The 19,887-nt window shown below is 28.8% G+C and overlaps 1 protein-coding gene across 6 annotated transcripts in view; it reads right to left on the bottom strand.

Annotated features, from left to right (window-relative positions):
- LOC129958367 (uncharacterized) overlaps positions 1 to 19,887 on the bottom strand; it is a 484,792-nt gene that overhangs the window by 79,877 nt on the left and 385,028 nt on the right. For all 6 annotated transcript variants that reach the window (XM_056070805.1, XM_056070806.1, XM_056070802.1 and 3 more), the window contains one exon: positions 13,070 to 13,278. In XM_056070805.1, the coding sequence (XP_055926780.1) occupies positions 13,070 to 13,114 (45 nt within the window). In that variant the 5' untranslated portion in view covers positions 13,115 to 13,278. The remainder of the gene's footprint in view (positions 1 to 13,069; positions 13,279 to 19,887) is intronic.

Genomic DNA, 19,887 nt, shown 5'->3' with positions numbered 1-19,887 from the left:
ATTCAAAACATGAGCTTCAAATTTTGTCACATTTAATCCTTCTGAAATTAACTTCTAATTAACTTTCATAATAAGTTACCAAGTCTTCAAATTCTTCGTCAAATAGGTACTCGGAAGAAAATATTTGCAAAACTCTGCAGAGTATTTAAATCTGATTTGAAAATGCCGGGAACTGCAGATTATTATAAAAAGTAGATAGGAAAATATGCTTGTGCGAAACTGTGCTTATCATGTAGCTTAAAAAGAATGGATGTTTACGATGAAGAGTTTGAAATAAAGAATAATTAGCATGAAAAACTTTCTTCCTGATAAGTTGATTTTCAAATTTGAACCTTATGTCGTAATCATATATGTTTTTTATCATTATTTTATTGGCTGTTCATGTAGAATGTTTAGATGCTTAAATTGTGTTGTCAAAAAAAAAGTACCACAATAAAACCAAAAAACAACACAATTTCATTTCAGCTTTCAGAATTTCAGAATTTTTTAAATATTTTTTCGCTTTTTAACATAAACAAGTTATTTTCTTACAATATTTATTCAATAAAGTTAACTTATTTTCTGTTAAAATATGAATCCATTTCAACAATGTTTAAATGCTAAAAATGCTTCCGGCAATTTCAAATTTTTGAATCGACAATTTCTTACACAGTAATAACATGCAGAATTTTTTTTTCACTTTCAGTAATTTGCACATCCATGAAACTTCAACAAATCGAAAAAAATCCGGAGAAAGCTAATTAACTATACTCCAAAATTATGTAATAAATCTTTCTCAGATAATGCTATGGAATGATAAATTAATCTTAAAATTTATGGGTTCTTCTGAAAGTTTGTTTATAAAAATAGTGCGACATTTTTAGCATAAGCAGACATAAGAGCAGACAATATCCTCACACCCATTTTACATTAATTGTTACTTGAAAGCGAGCCCTTCTGTCATAGAAATCCCGATACACGCATATAGTCCAAGAAAAAAAATGCCATGAAGTCGGAACATTTAAAAAAAATAATCATTATATTTTAAACATATATTAAATGGCCATGAAGCCATGCTAAAAGTGTATAAACACCCTCCATATCGTGGAGTTGACAAGATTAATCCATATTCACTTCATTATTGAAAGTATAGATACCACTGAAATTCTGAAAATATGTATTATTTCAAAAACTAGATTGGTAAAGGTAGCATTAATCTGGAAATACATGGAACAGAAAAAAAGTGCTGCTATTTTAATAAATTAAAAATTTTAATTTTAATTTAATTATAATATTTGAACGACGGATAAGATTAATAACAGGAAGTGCATAAATTGTTCTATATAACCTGAAGCTAATTTTTGAAATCTGAATTTTAGATTTTTGTAAAAATAAAGAAGAATCATATGTTAAGTGAGGTTTTTTGAAAATTTTGGTGACGTAGAATTAAGAATATCGACAATTCAAATACTTAATAGTGTATATTTTGCAAATTATTAGGTGAATTATTTATATGTATACTCAGATTTGGTTATTCATTTCAATTTAATATTAAATATACATATTCATTCCGAATTGTTTAAATTCTAATTTTTATGGAGTATTTGTTTGCCATATGTGAACTAAACTGAAACGGTTTATGCGATTTCTATACGCGAAATGTATGACTTCTTATAATCAAACGAAGTTTGTACTTGCATCAAGGCCTGCACAATTCATAAAAAAAAAGGAAATTTCCATAAATGCCGAAGTCCCAGCTTTATCGTCAGTGAAAGGAATAGCATGCATTGAATATATCGATCGAAATGAATATCAATAGCACAGATACTCAGTTTTGTTTCACCAAATCCAAAAAAAAAAAAAAAAAATGTAAAAACAGCGCAGCTTATTATTTAAAGAGGTTTTGGTTCAGTTTATATTTTCTTCATGTTCTTAAGAATCCTAAAGATAACATTGACTTTTACCACTTAAATTTTCAATAAGTTTTTATTAACTCGTTTTTTGCTCTGTCTGCTTGTTTGGTGAAAATTTTACAGTCGATTTTAAACTAACTTCCCGATAAATTAGAGACTTAAAAACTTTAAACATAATTTGAAATAGGATAACAATGCAATATTGTCGCGCTTTCTTTTATGTCTGTTTTTTGTTTGTACGAATATTGTAATCGATTAAAAATTATCTTTCCCAATTTATGGCACCATTAGCAGTTAGTTTAGAATCGTTTGAAAAATTTCAAGCTCACAAGACTAAAAAGGATCATTTCTTCATATCTTTTTTAATATACCACATTTTTTAATGTATTAAAAAGTTATTTCTCCTAGCCCCATGGGAAATCGCAACTTTTCAGGACAATCTGTGGAGGGGGGGGGGGGGTTAGGAATCTGTATGAGGTTTTTAATATGGGGCCAGAAGAAAATGTTTTAATCATTTTGGTCCGTTTCAAAGACATGCTATATTGAAACTTTTTACTTAAATAATAGTTTTAATTAGTTAGTTATAGTGTCAATGATGAAGCTATTATTTTACTTAGTAGGGATAAAACACTATACAAGGTTTTCTATAAAGAATGAAACGTGCTTTAATTTTTTACTTATAGCGGATAAATGGACATTGTAAATTAAGTCCTCAAAATAAAGTAGGATAGCAGTTGTTAATGTTAAAAAATAGCCCTTATAAGGATTTTTAAAAAGTTACACTTTTTAAAAATTGTATCCCATTCTTCTATACCAAATTGGTCGGGTTTTTTCTTTTCTTTTTTTTTTCTGCTTTCGAAAAAAATGTATTTCTATATCCTCAAAATTTATTGTGCTGTACTTAATTGAAAATGTTACTATAAATGAGACTATATATTGAAGTACATATAGAAATATCTCAAGAAATGCTAGCAAAAATTATAGAATATAAGGCGAAATCGCGTTTTCTATCTAAACTCAATACATTTACGAATTTTCTGTACATTTAGCGGGATAAGACATTATTTATACTTCAATATATATATGTTTGTATTTCGTTTGAAAATCATCACAAATACGCGACGCAGGGTTCAATAATATGCTAAGGAATGAATTCATTAGCCTATTTTTTTCTTTCAAATACAATGGAGAGAATTAAAGCTCACATTATAAAAAGAAAATGCTCGACGGCGATTCATATTTCGAATTTGCTATCAATCGTACAAAATTCCTCTTGTACCTAAAATAAAGAATTCTAGTTGATTGACATAATAATTATTTATTGTTTCATGCTCATTTTGATAATATAATTTCATTCTATTATAAGAATTTTAATTAAATTTCGTAGCATTTCATGTTGTTTCAGACCTTGTCTAACTTTAATGTAGTTTTTAGTTTAGACTGGATTCATGATATGCAAATTGTTTTGGAATTATTTTTATTAATAGTATGTTTAATTAGTTTCGCTTGATTTTTAATTGATAAATTTTATTTCCACAAGTTAATTAATAATCATACATACCAGTGTATCAGTTAACATTTTAATATTTAGGCCTAAAAGAGCATATTTCATAGTCTGACGTAATTAAATTCTTTTCAAATTATCAGTCCTGGTAATTCACAATTTATAGGTGAAGAATGCAAAATAATTTTTTTATATGAATTGTTTTTCTTGGCCTGATTATTACACTCAAACTCCGAAAAGGTAATGTTTTTTTTACTACTTCTAAAATTATTCAAAATTTAAGTAAAACATTGGGTTTTATAAGGATAAGAACCCATCTGTTAAAAACATGCGTAAGGACGTCCGTCACGTGATTTTGATGTCATATTGGTTAACTTCATTTAGGTTTAATTTCAAATATTTATAGCAAAATGCTTTAAAAAAAAAGAATACAAACTGTTCGTTTGTAAAAATTTACTTCATTTCAATTATTTTTCATCCAAACAATTTTTTTTTTTAATCTGAGAAAATTTTAAAAAAATTAAACTCATTCAATGGAATGTTAGTGTGCATTTTGTAGCTGATTTAAATTAAGAGGGTAAGTATTCCTATTCATCTGAGAAATTATTTGATTACTGAATTTTTTATAGGGGATTGCTTAAAGAGAATCCTAAATATTATAACTAGAATCAAGCGAATATGGAATTTATAAAAGTACTTCAACAGCTAAAAAATATATCCAACAAATTTCAAATTATCGTGAAACAGATTTAAAGTGCAACAATTTTCATTTGTCGTTCTTTAATTTTCATTTGCAAAGCGTTCATACATTTTTCTGATTTAGATGGCAAAAGAAAATTTGTTTAAGTTATCGTTTTTGATTCTCTATAATTCAATTTACTTTTAAGATACATACATGCAGTTTTTTGAATAATCTTTTAGTTACGGAAATAAGAAAAATTTTTAATCGACTCATTTTAAAAAAAGTTTAAAAAGTGTAGCTTTTGGAAAATTAATTGAACTGCTATACGCTTATTTTTCGATCTTATTTTGAACATCTTATTTAATTTTTCCTACAATATCTACTGAAAACGCTAGAAATCATAGCACGAGTCACAAGAATTTGCGCAATGAGATAATTTCTAAATGCGAGAGATATTACTAATTCATCAAAAACGGAAGCGGACAACTGTAAATGTGTATTTTTATGAAAAATAATGACAGTATTCTTTAAATGATGTCGATATAATAATTGCTTATTAAAAATAATTAAATTTTATCCTGAAAAAGTTATTTATCTTTTAACATTACATATTTCCAATAGTAAAAAGTTAAAATTCGTTTCAACCTTTTTGGAACACCCTGCTTATTTTCATTTCAGCTTATAATCTTTTTTTCCCTTCAGACTTGTGAAGGAAATATGAAAATATAAAGATAAAAGAGGGAAGAAGATATTAATTTGTTTCTTTAAATGAATTGAAATTTTATTCTTTTCTTTCATATTTGGGTTTATAAAGTACTGCCAACTAGAAAATAATCCAAAGTAGAACAAAATAAGAGACATAAATATATTCCTTAAAGGAAATATATATAAGTGAGGACGCTCATAAAACAAACAAAAATCAACATTTCTGAATGATTCTTTCAGAAATGTTCAGTCTCTTGATGCTTGGTCTTTAAAGTAATCGCCTCGTAACCGGAAACATTTGTAAGGGCATTTCTCCCAAGAGCAGGTTTAACGATATTCAATTCATGCATAATTCCCCCATTTTTTAAAAATAAAGACAGATATTCTACATTTTTTTTTTATAGAGAGAATCACAAGAGGTATTTAAATAACAAAATTACACTGGAAAATGAATAAAGGTAGTACTCGCCATTTAATCTCACTATCTTTTGAAGCTACATCCACCTTAGAGAAGTTTTAAAGCTTCATTTACTTATTGGTTTCCTTTTTGGTCCTTTACCTCGTGAAGTTTAAACGAGCGAAGTGCAATAGTTACTAATTTCTGTAAAAGCTACTATGTTTCACCCTTTTGCTCATTATGCAATCATATTTTAATATGTCTTCTTTTATCTTTGTTTACCGATAAAGAGTTGTAATATGATTAGATTGCATAGGCATTATTGCATTTATTCTAATAGAAGGAATTGGATTAGTTTGTCGAATTTTTAAAATTTAAATACATCTAAGCGTTTGTGCGATTTTAAAGGGTTTAGATTTTAGAAATTCAGTAATTATTTTTCTCACATTCTGAAATTAAATTTACAATTGGCTTATCAGATTTTAGAATTCAGAAGGAATGTATTGATCTTTCTAGGCTTCTTCCGTATTACTACAGGTATAAAAAAATAATAAATCTTAAAGTTATTAAAAATAATAAAGTTGATTGAATCGTAGCAAACAATTTAAAATAATTACTTTCGTTTGTATTGGATGATCTGCTTTTAAGCAACGAACGAAATTTCAGGGGTTTTTTTTCTTACAAGGTTTCAAATTTTGATATATTAAATCCTTAAAACAGATCTTCCTTTATGATAACACACATTTCTTTCTTCAAATACCAGGAATCCCAAATAAAACTTCTTTCTTTGGAAACTCTAATTCCGTTTAACTTGTTGCAAACGACATACTAGCTCTATCATCATAGTGCCTAACGAATCTGACGAAAAATTGTATATTAAGTTTCAATAACCTGACGCGATTGTTGAAAGTTAAAAGAAATTCTGAATATCAAATTGATAGATTATTGGTTTTTCTCATAATTATTCTATACGTAATCTAAGATTAATTGCCATAATTATTTTACTTTGTTCTCCCGAGCAAACAGATTTTGAAAAATAAATATTAATAAGCAACAATTTCAGAACGCAGCAATCAATATTAGAGTGAATTCGGATTTAGCAATTAAAATCTTGAAGGTACACAAATATACTGAATTTTTCTTAATTTCTGAATTCAGAAACTCCAAACATCTTCCAATTTTTGAGAGGAGCGTGTAAATATCTCCAGTGATCGAAATGCGTTTTAATTAATTTATTGAGTGCTTTATGATATACATTTCTAAAAATAATTTTACTGCTATTTATTCGTCTCTAGGAAGATTTATTTATCCGACATATCGCAATTTGCGAAACTAGTGAATTTCTTTGATACATCCAGATATCTATCTAAATTAAAATTAAGTGAATGTGATCATTAAAGAAACCACAATACACAGATAAGTCACTTTAGATCCATCGCCAACCGTAAATATCTCCCTGGCGTCAGCAGATAATGGTATTTTTCTTTCTCCGCGAAACCACAAGAACATCAACTTACCCTGCAGCTAGTGCTATATTGGACCCGTGCGGAAAGCCTAATTAAATAACAACGGTTAAGGCAGGTTACAGAAAGCCAATTAATTTCCTGGGGAAGTAACAAACAGAAAATTCAATGGTTCTTCATAATAAAGTGTTCCTATCCTATCAGAATCTCCTAGTCAAGGACAAATGCTCAGGGAATATGAATTACATCAAATTCACATTTTAAATGCTTCGGTTGCAAGTTTATTCAGGATTCTATTGTGACTATTCACTGAATAAATCTTTCTTTGTTTTTCTTTTCAGATTGCCATTTCATTGATTGAGAAAATGCTATTTAATAGGACAGCTGGAGTAAGATAGTGGCCGAATTGCAATAGAATAAATATCTCCTTGAAGGAATTTTTAAATATCTTATCCATTTATGCACATCGGCAACTTATAAAATCTTTTGAATTTGTGAAATAAATGGATTAAAATCTCCTAATGAAGCATATTGCTTCATGCTGAGTGAATATAAATTCATGAACATAGTTTTTTGTATGATTTGTGAGCAGTTCATTTAGAACAAAAAGTTAATTGATATCCTATGGAAACGACAAAATGAGATTTCAATGGTTATTTATCTCCTATTCAAGGAAAAATATCAAGTAACATATATTTATTAAATTTTCCTTACGATTTTATTTCTTTCGAGATCGTCATTTATTTGATAAAGAAAATTTTATAATAATTCATAAGAAATGCATTATGTTATTGAAGAGAAATTATATTTGAACACACAAAAATAGCAGATTAGTATACCATCATGGTTATATTGAACTCAATCTAGAGAGTATTCAAATATCGATAATTAAGATAGTTTAAAGAAAAGTTCTAAAACGAGGAAGAAAGAATTAATTTCCCGCTAAGCCGCCAAGCAGAAGTTTTATGATCACTGGTTCTTCGTAATTACATGGATGTCGCATATCACTTCTAAAATTCTCTTTGTGACTTAAAAATATCATGGGAATATAAGGTATATATCTCCCTGGATCCTAAGGAAAGGACTATTGTTAACTTCTTATGTTAAACAGAAATATGAGCTTTTCTGCTAACATTAAATTTTCCTGAAAAATTTTCCCCATTCAAACATTTAGTTCTCCCATCCATTAAATTAAGTACGTAAGTCCTATCGTCAGTGTACTTATTAATGAAATTTATTTACATTTGTAAGCAAACTGACAGTCTTAATACGTTTGTCTGACAAATATAAGAAAATTTCCATTCACAAATTTGAGAAGATCCACCAACGAATGAAATAATGAACACACGAAACAAAAACTGAAGTCGTGAGAAGTTCTTTTCTGTAATTATAATGATAAAGGCAAGAAAAATGGCAATAATATTTAATTAAAATATTTAAAAAAATAATGCTTTGTGTGAGCTAAAGCAAACACATACGACTCAGTATATTTCTGTTCCTCATGGTCTGACAAAACACGGCATTATTGATTGAAAAACGATTAAAAGGACTCGACACTCCAGGGTGCTTTAAAACATTTAACAAGAACTATAATGGTTGCTGGAACATGCTTAGATAAGCACAAATCACCATACAAAGCGTAATCGTTTGCAAAAAGGGGGAATTGCATCAAATAGACCAGTTGTGTCATGATTAAATATTTTCGCTTGGGGCATCATCTACACAAGCAGTTCTTTGATTCTGGTGAGCATCTTTTGTGGAATATTTCTGTAGCTACAGCTGCTGTATGAGAAGTGTCTGATGTTTTTGCATATGTACAACAGTTGTTGCATAGATTGTATGAAGCCAGCCAAATAATTTTGGGTCATTTTTAGTAATTAGTTCTATCAGCAAATTTTCCTTGAATCTATTTTTTTTTTTCATTTCTTAAAGGTCATTTTTGTGTTTTAAAATTTCATAAAAAACAATTACCATCTCTACTGTTTCACTGCTTGTACCAAGTTCAAACAATGTGATGTGACTTGTTCTCATTTAAAAGAGTTTTGTCATTCTCTCAAATTGATAACAAGAATTTTGAATAAGTAAATTTTAATGCACGGTGTTTAAATACTACTGGACAAACTGTGCTGATTGAAAATACTAACTAATACATAAAAGAAATCCAAAGAAACATACTTCTATGATGCACAGTTTTCAATAAAATTCGAAAGAAAATATATTAAACTACAACCAGTATAAGAAAAATAAGCTTCAGTCAACTTCACAAAACTGCAAAACAGATCAGAAAAAAATATTTTTAAAAAAATTTCAAAAATATAAAATATACCCAATAGATTTGCGAAAGAGAAACAGTTTTAAAAAAATGTACTGTAGGTGGATGTCTGCCATTCAACGGAACAGACGTCATTTGATTCACTTTAACATTGTTAAATACCCTGTACTTCAGACTGGATGTGATTCTTGGATTTTTGTTGGGTGAAATCTAAAGAAATTGGTATAGCCAATTGTAATTACTTCAGAAAATGGCTTAATTGTTCGTCTATTTTTGTATAATTTTGTCGACGTTACGAAGTTGCTTTGTTTTATTTTGGTTAGCTATGCTGCGTGCGTACATGCTTTGAAATGCGTGGTTGGTCATTTGGATTTTATTTACATAAATACTATGTCATATGTCACTGCGGTTATTCCTAGTTCTATGAAAGCTTATTTTCTTGCACCGGATGTGACATCATTCTCTCTCTTGAATTTTTGTCAAAAATTAATCAAAGTGGATAGTCTTTATGGACTTAGAGAGATGATTATCGTTTCGTATAGTTTTTGCGGCACTATCTGGACACCCTGCGTAGCTTACACAATGTGTGAAATATTACTCAACGCTTTAATTGTTTGAAAGTCTCTATAATTATGAAATTAAATAACAAGCAGGAGATCCGACGAAAACTTTATTATTTTTTCAATTTAAATGTTATATATGCATTTCTTTATTAGTTTTTAAATTGCACACAAACATCAATTTTTATAGCAACATTTTAGCGCATTTAATACTTATGTTTCTAAAACACACTGGGCGTTAAGATTATATCTACAATTAGCTGCATTCTTTATACTGTAATAGTTTCATATAGAAAATAAATATTATTTGAATAATAAAAAGAATTCTTGGTACTATTTTTATTAAATTTATTACTTATGTAACAAGCTTATTGTGACTGGATCTAGTATTTTTTTTTAATTCAAATTATTCTTTATCGCTGTCCGTATAATTTAAGAATAAAGAACACTTCTCCACTATTTAAAAGAATGGTGTGATTTAGTTTAATTTTAATTATATTGAATGAGATTCGAAAAGACTTATCAATAGTTATTAACTAAACACAATGCAAAGTATAAGCGAAAATTACTTAATTACAGACTCTATTCAATTAACTGGGTCTTAATCCATTTCTTTTCTTTCGCTCACTCAAGTTTCTTCAACGAATCTTGCTAATTACTTCGCCGTAATCCCTTTGGTGATATAATTTCGCATGTGTAGCAGGAAATTCCCTTCAAACAATCGTGCAACAACTAAAATACCCTTTATACTTCAAAGACTACAAAAAGATTGATTCTGTTTTCAATATTCTAAAGAATTACATCGTGTCTTAATAATGCCTGTTGTTTTCGCTGTTATATTAACAACTTAACCGCATCATTAGTAATTTATTTCTTAGCAAGTTACAGAAATTAAGAACATTTTCAAAGCTCATTCATTCTATTTGATTGTTGCATAAATTTTTGTGTTATTTAATATTTATAAAATTATCAAGAGCTGAAATTTAGAATAGAAGGAATCATAGAAATATTCTTAGATGATTAAATATGCTAACAAAGGTAGCCAGTTTGAAAATTTCTGGTGTTAAGAGTATAGAGTTAGTGTAACATTAGTTCAAGCTCCTAAACAATCTTTGCTTCACGGTTTTTCGCTCATGTACCAATCAGTCATTTTATTTCTTGCTATAAAAAGGTATATCACACAATTAAGTTTATAATTAGTAATCTAAAAAATTCGAAAACTATAAAGCCGAAAAACTGGCACAAACATCAGAATTTCCTTTATGTTAGTTTTACATATCGACACGAAAATTTTGTTCCCTAGATGTCATAAACCATACATTTATTGGTTCTTCTTCAAATCAATGCATTCCAAATGAATTCGTGCCAAAATAAAATTAATCAGCAGTTTTGCTGTCACCAGAAGCACTTTTAGAAAATAGAACACCTTCAGGAAACACCCGATGGAAATGGCATCAGTAATTATTTTCGAGCTTTCGAAAAGTCAGATCACACTTTTTATTTTCAAGCAAACTATCTAATCAATTATGTAATTGTCCAGCGCCGTTTGTAACATTAGGCGGACTTTAGAAATAATCCTGCCGATGCGCAATTTTAAATTCCGTTTCGGTATCTAGAAACTCAGATAAATTTGTTCCTTTTATGGGTGTGAGTAAAGCTAAAAATGAATAAAAATTAGTTATGGGATCGTAATTTTCTTGTCTTATTTATATTTTATAATGCTAGAAGTTCAATGAGCTAAGTTTTGTAATTTTTATCGCGCTGATTCATTATATTCTCCTTGCACGGGACAGTTGAAAAATATTTTTATTATTTTCTCTCATTATTGTTATTATTTCGATCTTGCATTCATCAGTGCATTTCTTTTCCGTTACTAGATCACAATTTGTTTTGATCTGTTTTTCACGATTAGTTTTAATATGAATGCTCATGAAATCTTTTAGTTCAAAGAATTTCGGGCATTTTTTGTTTACTTTTATTATTCATTTATTTTTAAAGTTCGCAACAAATTATTTTTTATCTAAGCATTCTCTCAATGTGAATGCGTTTTTGTGCTATAACTTTCTTCAGTTAATCTGTGACAATCAGATTTTAGATTTTGCTAACAAGATAATAGCCCGTCTAGACGGCCACTTCTATTCATAAATATTTAATAACAGTTAGTATAATTCGCACAATATATATGAAGTTTTTCAGATTTTATTCAATGATTTATCGAAGCAGTATTCTGTGAAATAATCATTGACTTGCTATTTACATATGCTTTCAAGGTTAGCATTATTTATTGTTTATATGCTTGATAGAGAAAGTTTATTCAAAACTTCATTCATATTTTCTATATTTTTGTGTCTCGAAAACGTGTGAATAGTGAATTATTTGCTCTCATTTAACTATCAACCGTCAGGAAATTTTATCGAAACGCTTCGAAAGTTTATCAGTTAGAGACTAGCTTTGAAATATACCAGTTTTCAGTAATTATATATAATCACGAACTTTTTAATTCTAAAATTATTTTCGACACGGATGATCATTATCATTTCCTTTCATAAAATTTTCTAATTTTGTTTATAATGTTTGGAAAAACTGAATCACAGCTATTCCATATGTAAATAATTATTTATTTATTTATTTATTACCATGCGGAATTGGATGATTTAATGGATAAAAAATGTTAGGTTCCCACTAACATTAAGTGTTAATGGAAACCTAACACTTAATGCGAGTTAGAACCTTAGTGTAATCCAAATGTTTACGAGATAACAGGGGTTATTTTTTATGTGTAATAAATAAACCTATCCATGGCTACCACGGTAAATGTTTTAATCTTAATAATTAAAGTTAATATTTTTATTTTGTTTTAACTCTCTGTAAATCATTTCTATTCTTACAATTAATTGTTTATAGTTAATACATATGATTATTCATTTATTTTCCCATTCAAAAACTGTATTCAGTAGTGTTAGAAATTTTATCGAATTTAAAATTTGGTTCAAATTCACTATTATAATACTGCAAATTTTAGTGTAAGACTTATCACATTCTGGAAGGCGATTAATAAAGATAATGTCGAGGATTGTCAAAACACGCACATTCGTTGTATTAGATTTTTTAAAAAAGGAAACAAAAATTTCCGAAATTTTAAGTAATCAAGTAATTTCAAATTCATTTTAATTTCGTATATTAGGATTCAATTCCTTTTGTTCATGCAATGAAAAATGAGGATTTAATAGCTAGGTGAAAAAGAACAGTTTTGAGGGAACTAGAAGATAACAGTCAGTAAATAGTGCTTACACAATAAATAAGGCAAAACGTTGTAAGAAGTTCCATTTCAGCAAAACTGGAACATTTTATGCCCTTACATGCATTACATGAATGCACCCTTTATTATTAAAACTTTCATCCTGAACTGAACAATGTTATTATGAATAAATTTGGATAGCTGATACGGTTTTGATATTTATTCATTTTTTGCCGCATTAAATATTTTGATAGAGTATACAAAGGAAATTCGTTTCAACGCTTTTTTCAAAGTGGATCATTATTTGCAGTTGTAGATTACTCCGTAGAAAAGTTATCCAATCTTACGTGACTTACATCGACATATACTCCAAGTAGCTCGTAATTCTGACCAGCGGGCATGTCACTGGGTAAATACCGGAAGAATTCCACGTTGTTCTTGTACCATTTGACTGAATAAAGTTCGTCTTCTCCAAGTTCATATTGGCATTTCAACCACGTTGACTCTCCGCTGTGCAGCGCCCCGGGTATGTCCAACTGAACAAATTTCAGTCCGGATGATAGTCCTAAAATAAATATAAGACCACATTTTACTAATTTAATATCACATCTGAAATACTATTTCATGTATTCACTACAAAATTATAAGTAAATAAGTAGTTTGTAGAAAATTGATCTAATTTCAGTTCTGATGAAAGATAAAACATATCATGTATTAATATTATATATTAATACTAGCCACATTTGGCCACTAGCTTGTTCGCCCTGATTATTGTCTTTTTAGGCTGTCAAATGATTAATTGCAGAATGCATTTTTAAAAATTCACTTTCATATATTTTACGACTGAAAAACATGAAATCCATTGATTCAATTTACTGCGTAAGTGTAATATTAAAAAAATTGCATGTATTAAAAAAATAAAAGCAGAAGTGAAAATGCTACTACGGAGTAAATAATTGGCAAAAGCACGCATTTAAATATGTTGATGGATGAGTTTGAATTTCATCTTGACGTTTAAAAATATTATGTATCACATTAAATTTAAAATATTCTTAAAATTGGAGGAGGGAGGTGTATGGAAATGAAATTGATATCGTTCAAAAGGTTATTTTTATAGTCTTAAGATAATATAAAGACTCATTTTGAACATAATTCTTTTGGAAGATACGTCCATCAGTTTCCATAATTAAGTCATAACTATTATCTGGCGACGTTTAAGCCGCCTGCTTCCGCGCTTGATGAAACTGTTTTTAGGCCTATTTCTTCATTTCTTTTATGTCTTCTTTCCTTCGACTGAATGGACTTGATGGAGACATTACGAAACATTTCCAGAACATTTCGAATCATATTTTGCAGCTCCATTAATGAGCTAATCCAAGCCTAGAATTGCAACTATAAAAGCGTTCAATAAAGCTGACTGAATTTCGTAGGATGGTTTCTTAACATTTGACTGTTGACAATCTATATACTTATAATAAAGCTCAATGTGTGTGTGTGTGTTGACGCTCTACAGGCCAGGTCATTTGACATACAGCTACCAAATTTGGTACATGTATACCTTAGAGGTCGGGAATGTGCACCTGGGGTCCCTTTTTTTGAAATTTTAATTATTAATTAAAAACTAATTTTCCCGCCAAAAAAATCTTCCATTTTCCCCACCGCCAAATGAGTAAGGTTTTTTTTTCTCCCAACAGTAATGAGGCCAGGGTTAACATTTTTCGGCCGATTATTTCAAACAATTCTGTTTTTTTTCTTAATGTTTTATGCATTTAAAATTAAACATTGTTAATTAATCGATCTTTCAGATTCATTCTGAAGTACTTTTGAATTAAAATAAGACAGAATAAAGGAAATTAAAAATGTATAATCTGCATAGCGTTACCCCAACTGGCGTAGAAAAATTCACGCATTTGCGTGACCGTAACTGGCGAAGAAAATTCACGCATGCGCATTGTGTTCTGATTGTTGCCATGACAACCATTATCAACGGATGATTTAAATTATTTTTAGGTTAGTTGCATGCGTTTGTAAGTAAATTGTATTTATGTTAGTTATATATTTTTTGTATATGCTTATAGTTTTAAGTACATCGTTTTTTAGGTAGTTTTTTTAAACCTGTTTTCGACCGATTATTTTAAACGATTCATTTTATTTTCTTAGTGTTTGATGCATTTAAAATTAAACATTGTTAATGAATCCATCTGTTCGTGATATATCTGAGAAAATTTTGTTGACAAATTCTTGAGATATTACATAAATTAAGAAAGATATTCTTTAGTGCTCATAAAGTTTAAACGCTCAGTGACTATTATCAGTAATCATATAATAAAAAAAATGCTTTGTTTCAGTAAAAAATATTATTATATTAATTGTAGATTAATCATTTACACTTTAATTTAAAGCATAAATTCTACGAAGGGTTACAGAAAATTAGAGAGATACATATCACGTTACGACTGAAGGCCTTTATAATATTATGAGTGAACTATATGACAATCAAAATTTGAAGTTTTAAAATATTTTGCTGAAGAATCTATTAAGGTTGGAATTGCGTAAAATATTTAATGGTACGACCGGAGTTTAACCCCCTGCTTGGCGAAATTTTTAAAAATCACCAACAACGGCCTTGCCATATGTTCAAAAGCAAAGGAGCAGATGTTGAATAATAGTGCATAATAAAGATTGTCAGCTTTGGCGCGTTATCGCAACTTGGCGAAGAAGGGGTTTAAACTCCGGTTCTACCTATTTAATTATTAAAATTTAAACGAACATTAAGATTGGCGAACCGGCTGGTCGCCAAAGGCGGCTAGTAAGTAATAAGAGTGATTTCTGTCGCAACGTATGATAGCGTTTTATTATATATATATATATATATATATATATATATATATATATATATATATATATATATATGTGTGTGTGTGTGTGTGTGAAAATTAATCATAATATAATCTTTATAAAAAATTAGAAATTAATATACTGTTTTACAAACTTTAAATATTATAAATACAATATGAAAGATTTCATTTTACTAAATATTACTAAAACTAAATTATGTTACATATTCTCAATAATGTTAGAGACTAATGAAAATATTATTTCAAAATCTTAAAATTTTTTGCATTAATGTTAAAGTTTCTTTTATAATTAAAAATGAAGTAAAAAAGAAACCATAACTATGGTATAAATTTAAAAGATTGTCATAATTTGTCTAAATTGCAGAAAAAGCAATTGAAATATTTTATATATTATAGCCATATATTAGAAATTTACGGTCTTTTAATGTTCAGCTTAGAGATGGAAATATTTATAAGTTAGAAATTTTTATTATGATTTCTTTTGGAGATAAGACATCTAGAGAAAAAGGAATTTCTGAAATATTGAACCAGTTTTTACTTTCTCGTATATTGAATATACAAAGCGTTATGATCATTCAAAAGTTCTGAATTTGATATTTTGACGAATCTCCGACTACGAAAAACATTTTGTTTCGAATTATGTCTATTTGTAAATACGAAAATTCAAAACCTCTTTGATCTCGAGGAATGAAATTTAATATATTGTCTTACCACAAATGTGAAGATTTCTATCAACAAAACAAATTTTGAACGAAATTCATTCAGAAGAAATAATCTGCCAAACAAAAAGAGATAAATAAAGTTTGTTACACAGGTGTAACATCTAAAATGTAGATCTGTCTCAAATCTATCAAGTAGTTGACTGTCTGTCGGTTTGAATGCATGTAAACGTGATTTGTTCATCATTGGCATACGGTTAATAATACACAAGTACCAAACGGTTTTCTTTACTTTACTAAGAAGCAAAAAAACTCGTGTACACAAATAAAAAATAAAATTCTGAGCATTCACGGCTTTCGTGCCTTTGCCCACAATTTTATAATGGCGTGGAAGATAACACCTTTATTTGAGAACATGCGAGAAAATTTCGGAGAGACCACTACACCTGGTTTAATAAATATAATTTCCTATTTTGATAAAAACCTACAAAAATTAGTTTCAATCTCGTTCTGATTGTTACAAAGTTATTTGTCCGGGTTTCGCCTTCACATTATGAAGGAAAATCAGGGGAGTGCAAACAGAGGCGGTTTTCGGAATTGGAAGACAATGGGTTCAAGACCAGATTTCATTTAATATCAGATTTGTATGTGAATAAACCATCGGAGATCAGTCGTTTTTTCGTTGGTATAGAAATTTGTGAAGCGAGGTGTATTTGCCTATATCTTTACGATACACATGAATTTACCCCGGCATTAAAGGCACGAATCAGCCATCTTCAGAAACTATTAACACTTTAATTAAACATGCTTCCAGGAAAGTACCCGATAACACCACCCTGAATTACACAGTTATTTTAATGACCTAATGTAACTTTCCATCGACGAATCGCAAAAAGATGCAGATGCAACGACATGGAAATTCCATTGCTCTTGCTAAAATTTTGCCTGACATCAACCCAATAACAGAACGATGAGATCATGATCGTCTCGATTCAGTTTAACTTTGAGATTTATTTGTAAATATGAACATACTTTTCAGGTCCTCCACAGTGACCTTAACATCCAATGCCAATTTCTCCAAACTAATGATTTTACCTTCTCTAAAAGTGAATATTAAAAAGGCCGTTTGGTTATCTCACTAAATTTCACTAAGGATTGTATCTTTTAAGAAGGACTTTTATTATGATAATTAGGTTTAATTTTTAGCCTTTTCTTCTCGCATTTCTTAGGCGTTAGACTTTTCCTTGAATTTTCAAAATCCAATTTTGCAAGATGTTTCTGTTTATCACCTTATTAAGCCAGCATATTGTTTTTAATTTGTTTCACTTTCTTCTTTCCTCTCTTTAGTTTTATTTTGGGATCTTTTACACATATTTCAGTTCGTTCTACAACCAAAATGTATGTCCTTATGAATTGCCCCTATTGTACGAAGCCGCAGTGCAGTCAAGTAATGTTTCATGTTTCTGTCTCAGATGTGTTTTTTTTCGCGAATATTTTTTTTAAATGGGCTATTTACTTTTTCCTCTTATGTTTGTCCATCCTCACTGATTGGGAAAAGTCCAGTGATGTTAAAGTTATGTGGCAAGTTCCCAGTAACGCTCGAACAATATTAAAATTGAGTGTTAGTCTAAACTTTCTACAATAAATTAACTTTTAAATTAATTGTGAAAACATACTTTTCAGATGGATTGTAAAAATTAGCTTTTGAGACAAATTTGCACAATAGTTTTCAGAAATTTCATCTGAAGTAGTTGAAGTTCTTAGAATTTATTTATTTTATTTTAGTCTGAAAACTTTGGAATGGGAATAGCAAGACAATATAAACATTTCAGACTGAGATATTTAATTAACTAAAAGTCTATTAAATTAATTAGAAGTATGGTTGTTCTGATTTCTATGACAAATATTGACGAATATTTAATACTTTAACATATTGACCATTATTAATAATAGAATAAGCAGGCATTCCGAAACGCAAATATACAGTTTGATACAAATTTAATCAATTCTGATTAAATATATTTGGTCAAAATATATTTGATCAACTTCAGCTAAAAAATGCCATATGTCGCTAATTAATTAAAATACTAAAAAGTTCAAATTTACTTTTTAACGTCACGGAACAAAAAGAGATGGAACTAGTTAAAAGAAATGTAATTTTCTTAATTTGATATAAGCTTATTAACATTATACGAAACCTGATTTCGAAAAAAAAGTTATGCTAAATTAAAAGGATACCAAAAATTATACTGTTTGACAAAAACACTTGAGAGGTAAATAAATAATAATCTAAGCAATCTTTTCTTATAAGATATAGGATTTTCTTCGTGTTTGAATTTAAATTTTCTTTAATCATGATTCTAACAAAGTAGAAGAATTAAAATAAACTTAAAATTGTGAAATTAAATCAACAAATTTAAATTTTATTTCCCTATCAACTTATAATAAACGTATCAAGGTTGCGTTCATCCTTCGTGAATTGATTCAACCACAAGAATATTACGATGGATCAGTTCAAATCGTCTCTAACATTAAGGCATTTAAATGTTACTACTCATATTAAAGACAAGTAATAATATATTTAGAAAGACAAGTAATAATATACTATGATTTCTTGGAATATATGAATTTTAGGAGAATACATTTTACTTTATGTTAGAGAAAAACACCGATTTTCATATCCGTTGCACGATACATCATATATTTCCATCGCATAAAAAATTGCCATTTTCCCGACGAGTAGAGTTAATTCTGTACATGCAGAATTTTTTTCACGACATAACAGCTAGTACCATAGTCCTACTATAAACTCATCCTCGTTATATGGTTAACCTGGATGATCTGTAATATCATTGTTAACAGTTGAGACTGTCTGTTATATTCCTCAAGTACATGACATATAAATTTATTAATGATGAAAAATAAAAATAACCCTAGGGCGGCCCAGAGTAATAAAAATCCCGTCTGTCAATGATTTCCTTTTGTTCGGCTAAGGAATTTTCTTAAAAGGGTATTTGGATATAATTATGCAATTTGACCATTTTATGGATTTACTTTCTGCAGTTAAAAACTGAAGCTATGCATGGATTATCCATACAAAATTGAAGCGTAATGCGCAAGCAGAGTACTTATATAATGCAATTACTAATTTTCGAGTTGACTCTTAAATGCATAAATTCTTTCATTTAAGTATTCGTCTACCTATTATTCAATGGATAATGCTCGAAAATTTTTCTTTTATGAACTGTAACAAATATTCCAGATGTTTTATTTCCCCCGAATTTTTAATATTACAAGGGAACTAATTTTCATCCATACGAAGTAGTTCAAAGTAGCGCTTAAGGTAGTTCATATAATATATATATATATATATATATATATATATATATATATATATATATATATATATATATATATATTATATGAATTGTAAGCATAATTTTTGAAGCAGAAGGCAGTTTCGAAGACAGCGAAGAGACTTCCGATTATTTTACTTTGATTTATTTCCGTCCTGGGAGCCATGATTTTTTTTTTTTTTTTTTTTTTTTTGCACACGCATAAGAGACAAGCACAATACAGAACGAAACAACACGAAATGAGGAAAAGCTGATAAAAATTTTATCCCTGTAAATATATACTGTGAGATTTTAATAGGGA

This window comes from Argiope bruennichi, chromosome X1, assembly GCF_947563725.1.
Source record: "Argiope bruennichi chromosome X1, qqArgBrue1.1, whole genome shotgun sequence".
Classification (NCBI taxonomy): Eukaryota; Metazoa; Arthropoda; class Arachnida; order Araneae; family Araneidae; genus Argiope; species Argiope bruennichi.
This window is presented reverse-complemented; position numbering and strand designations above follow the sequence as displayed.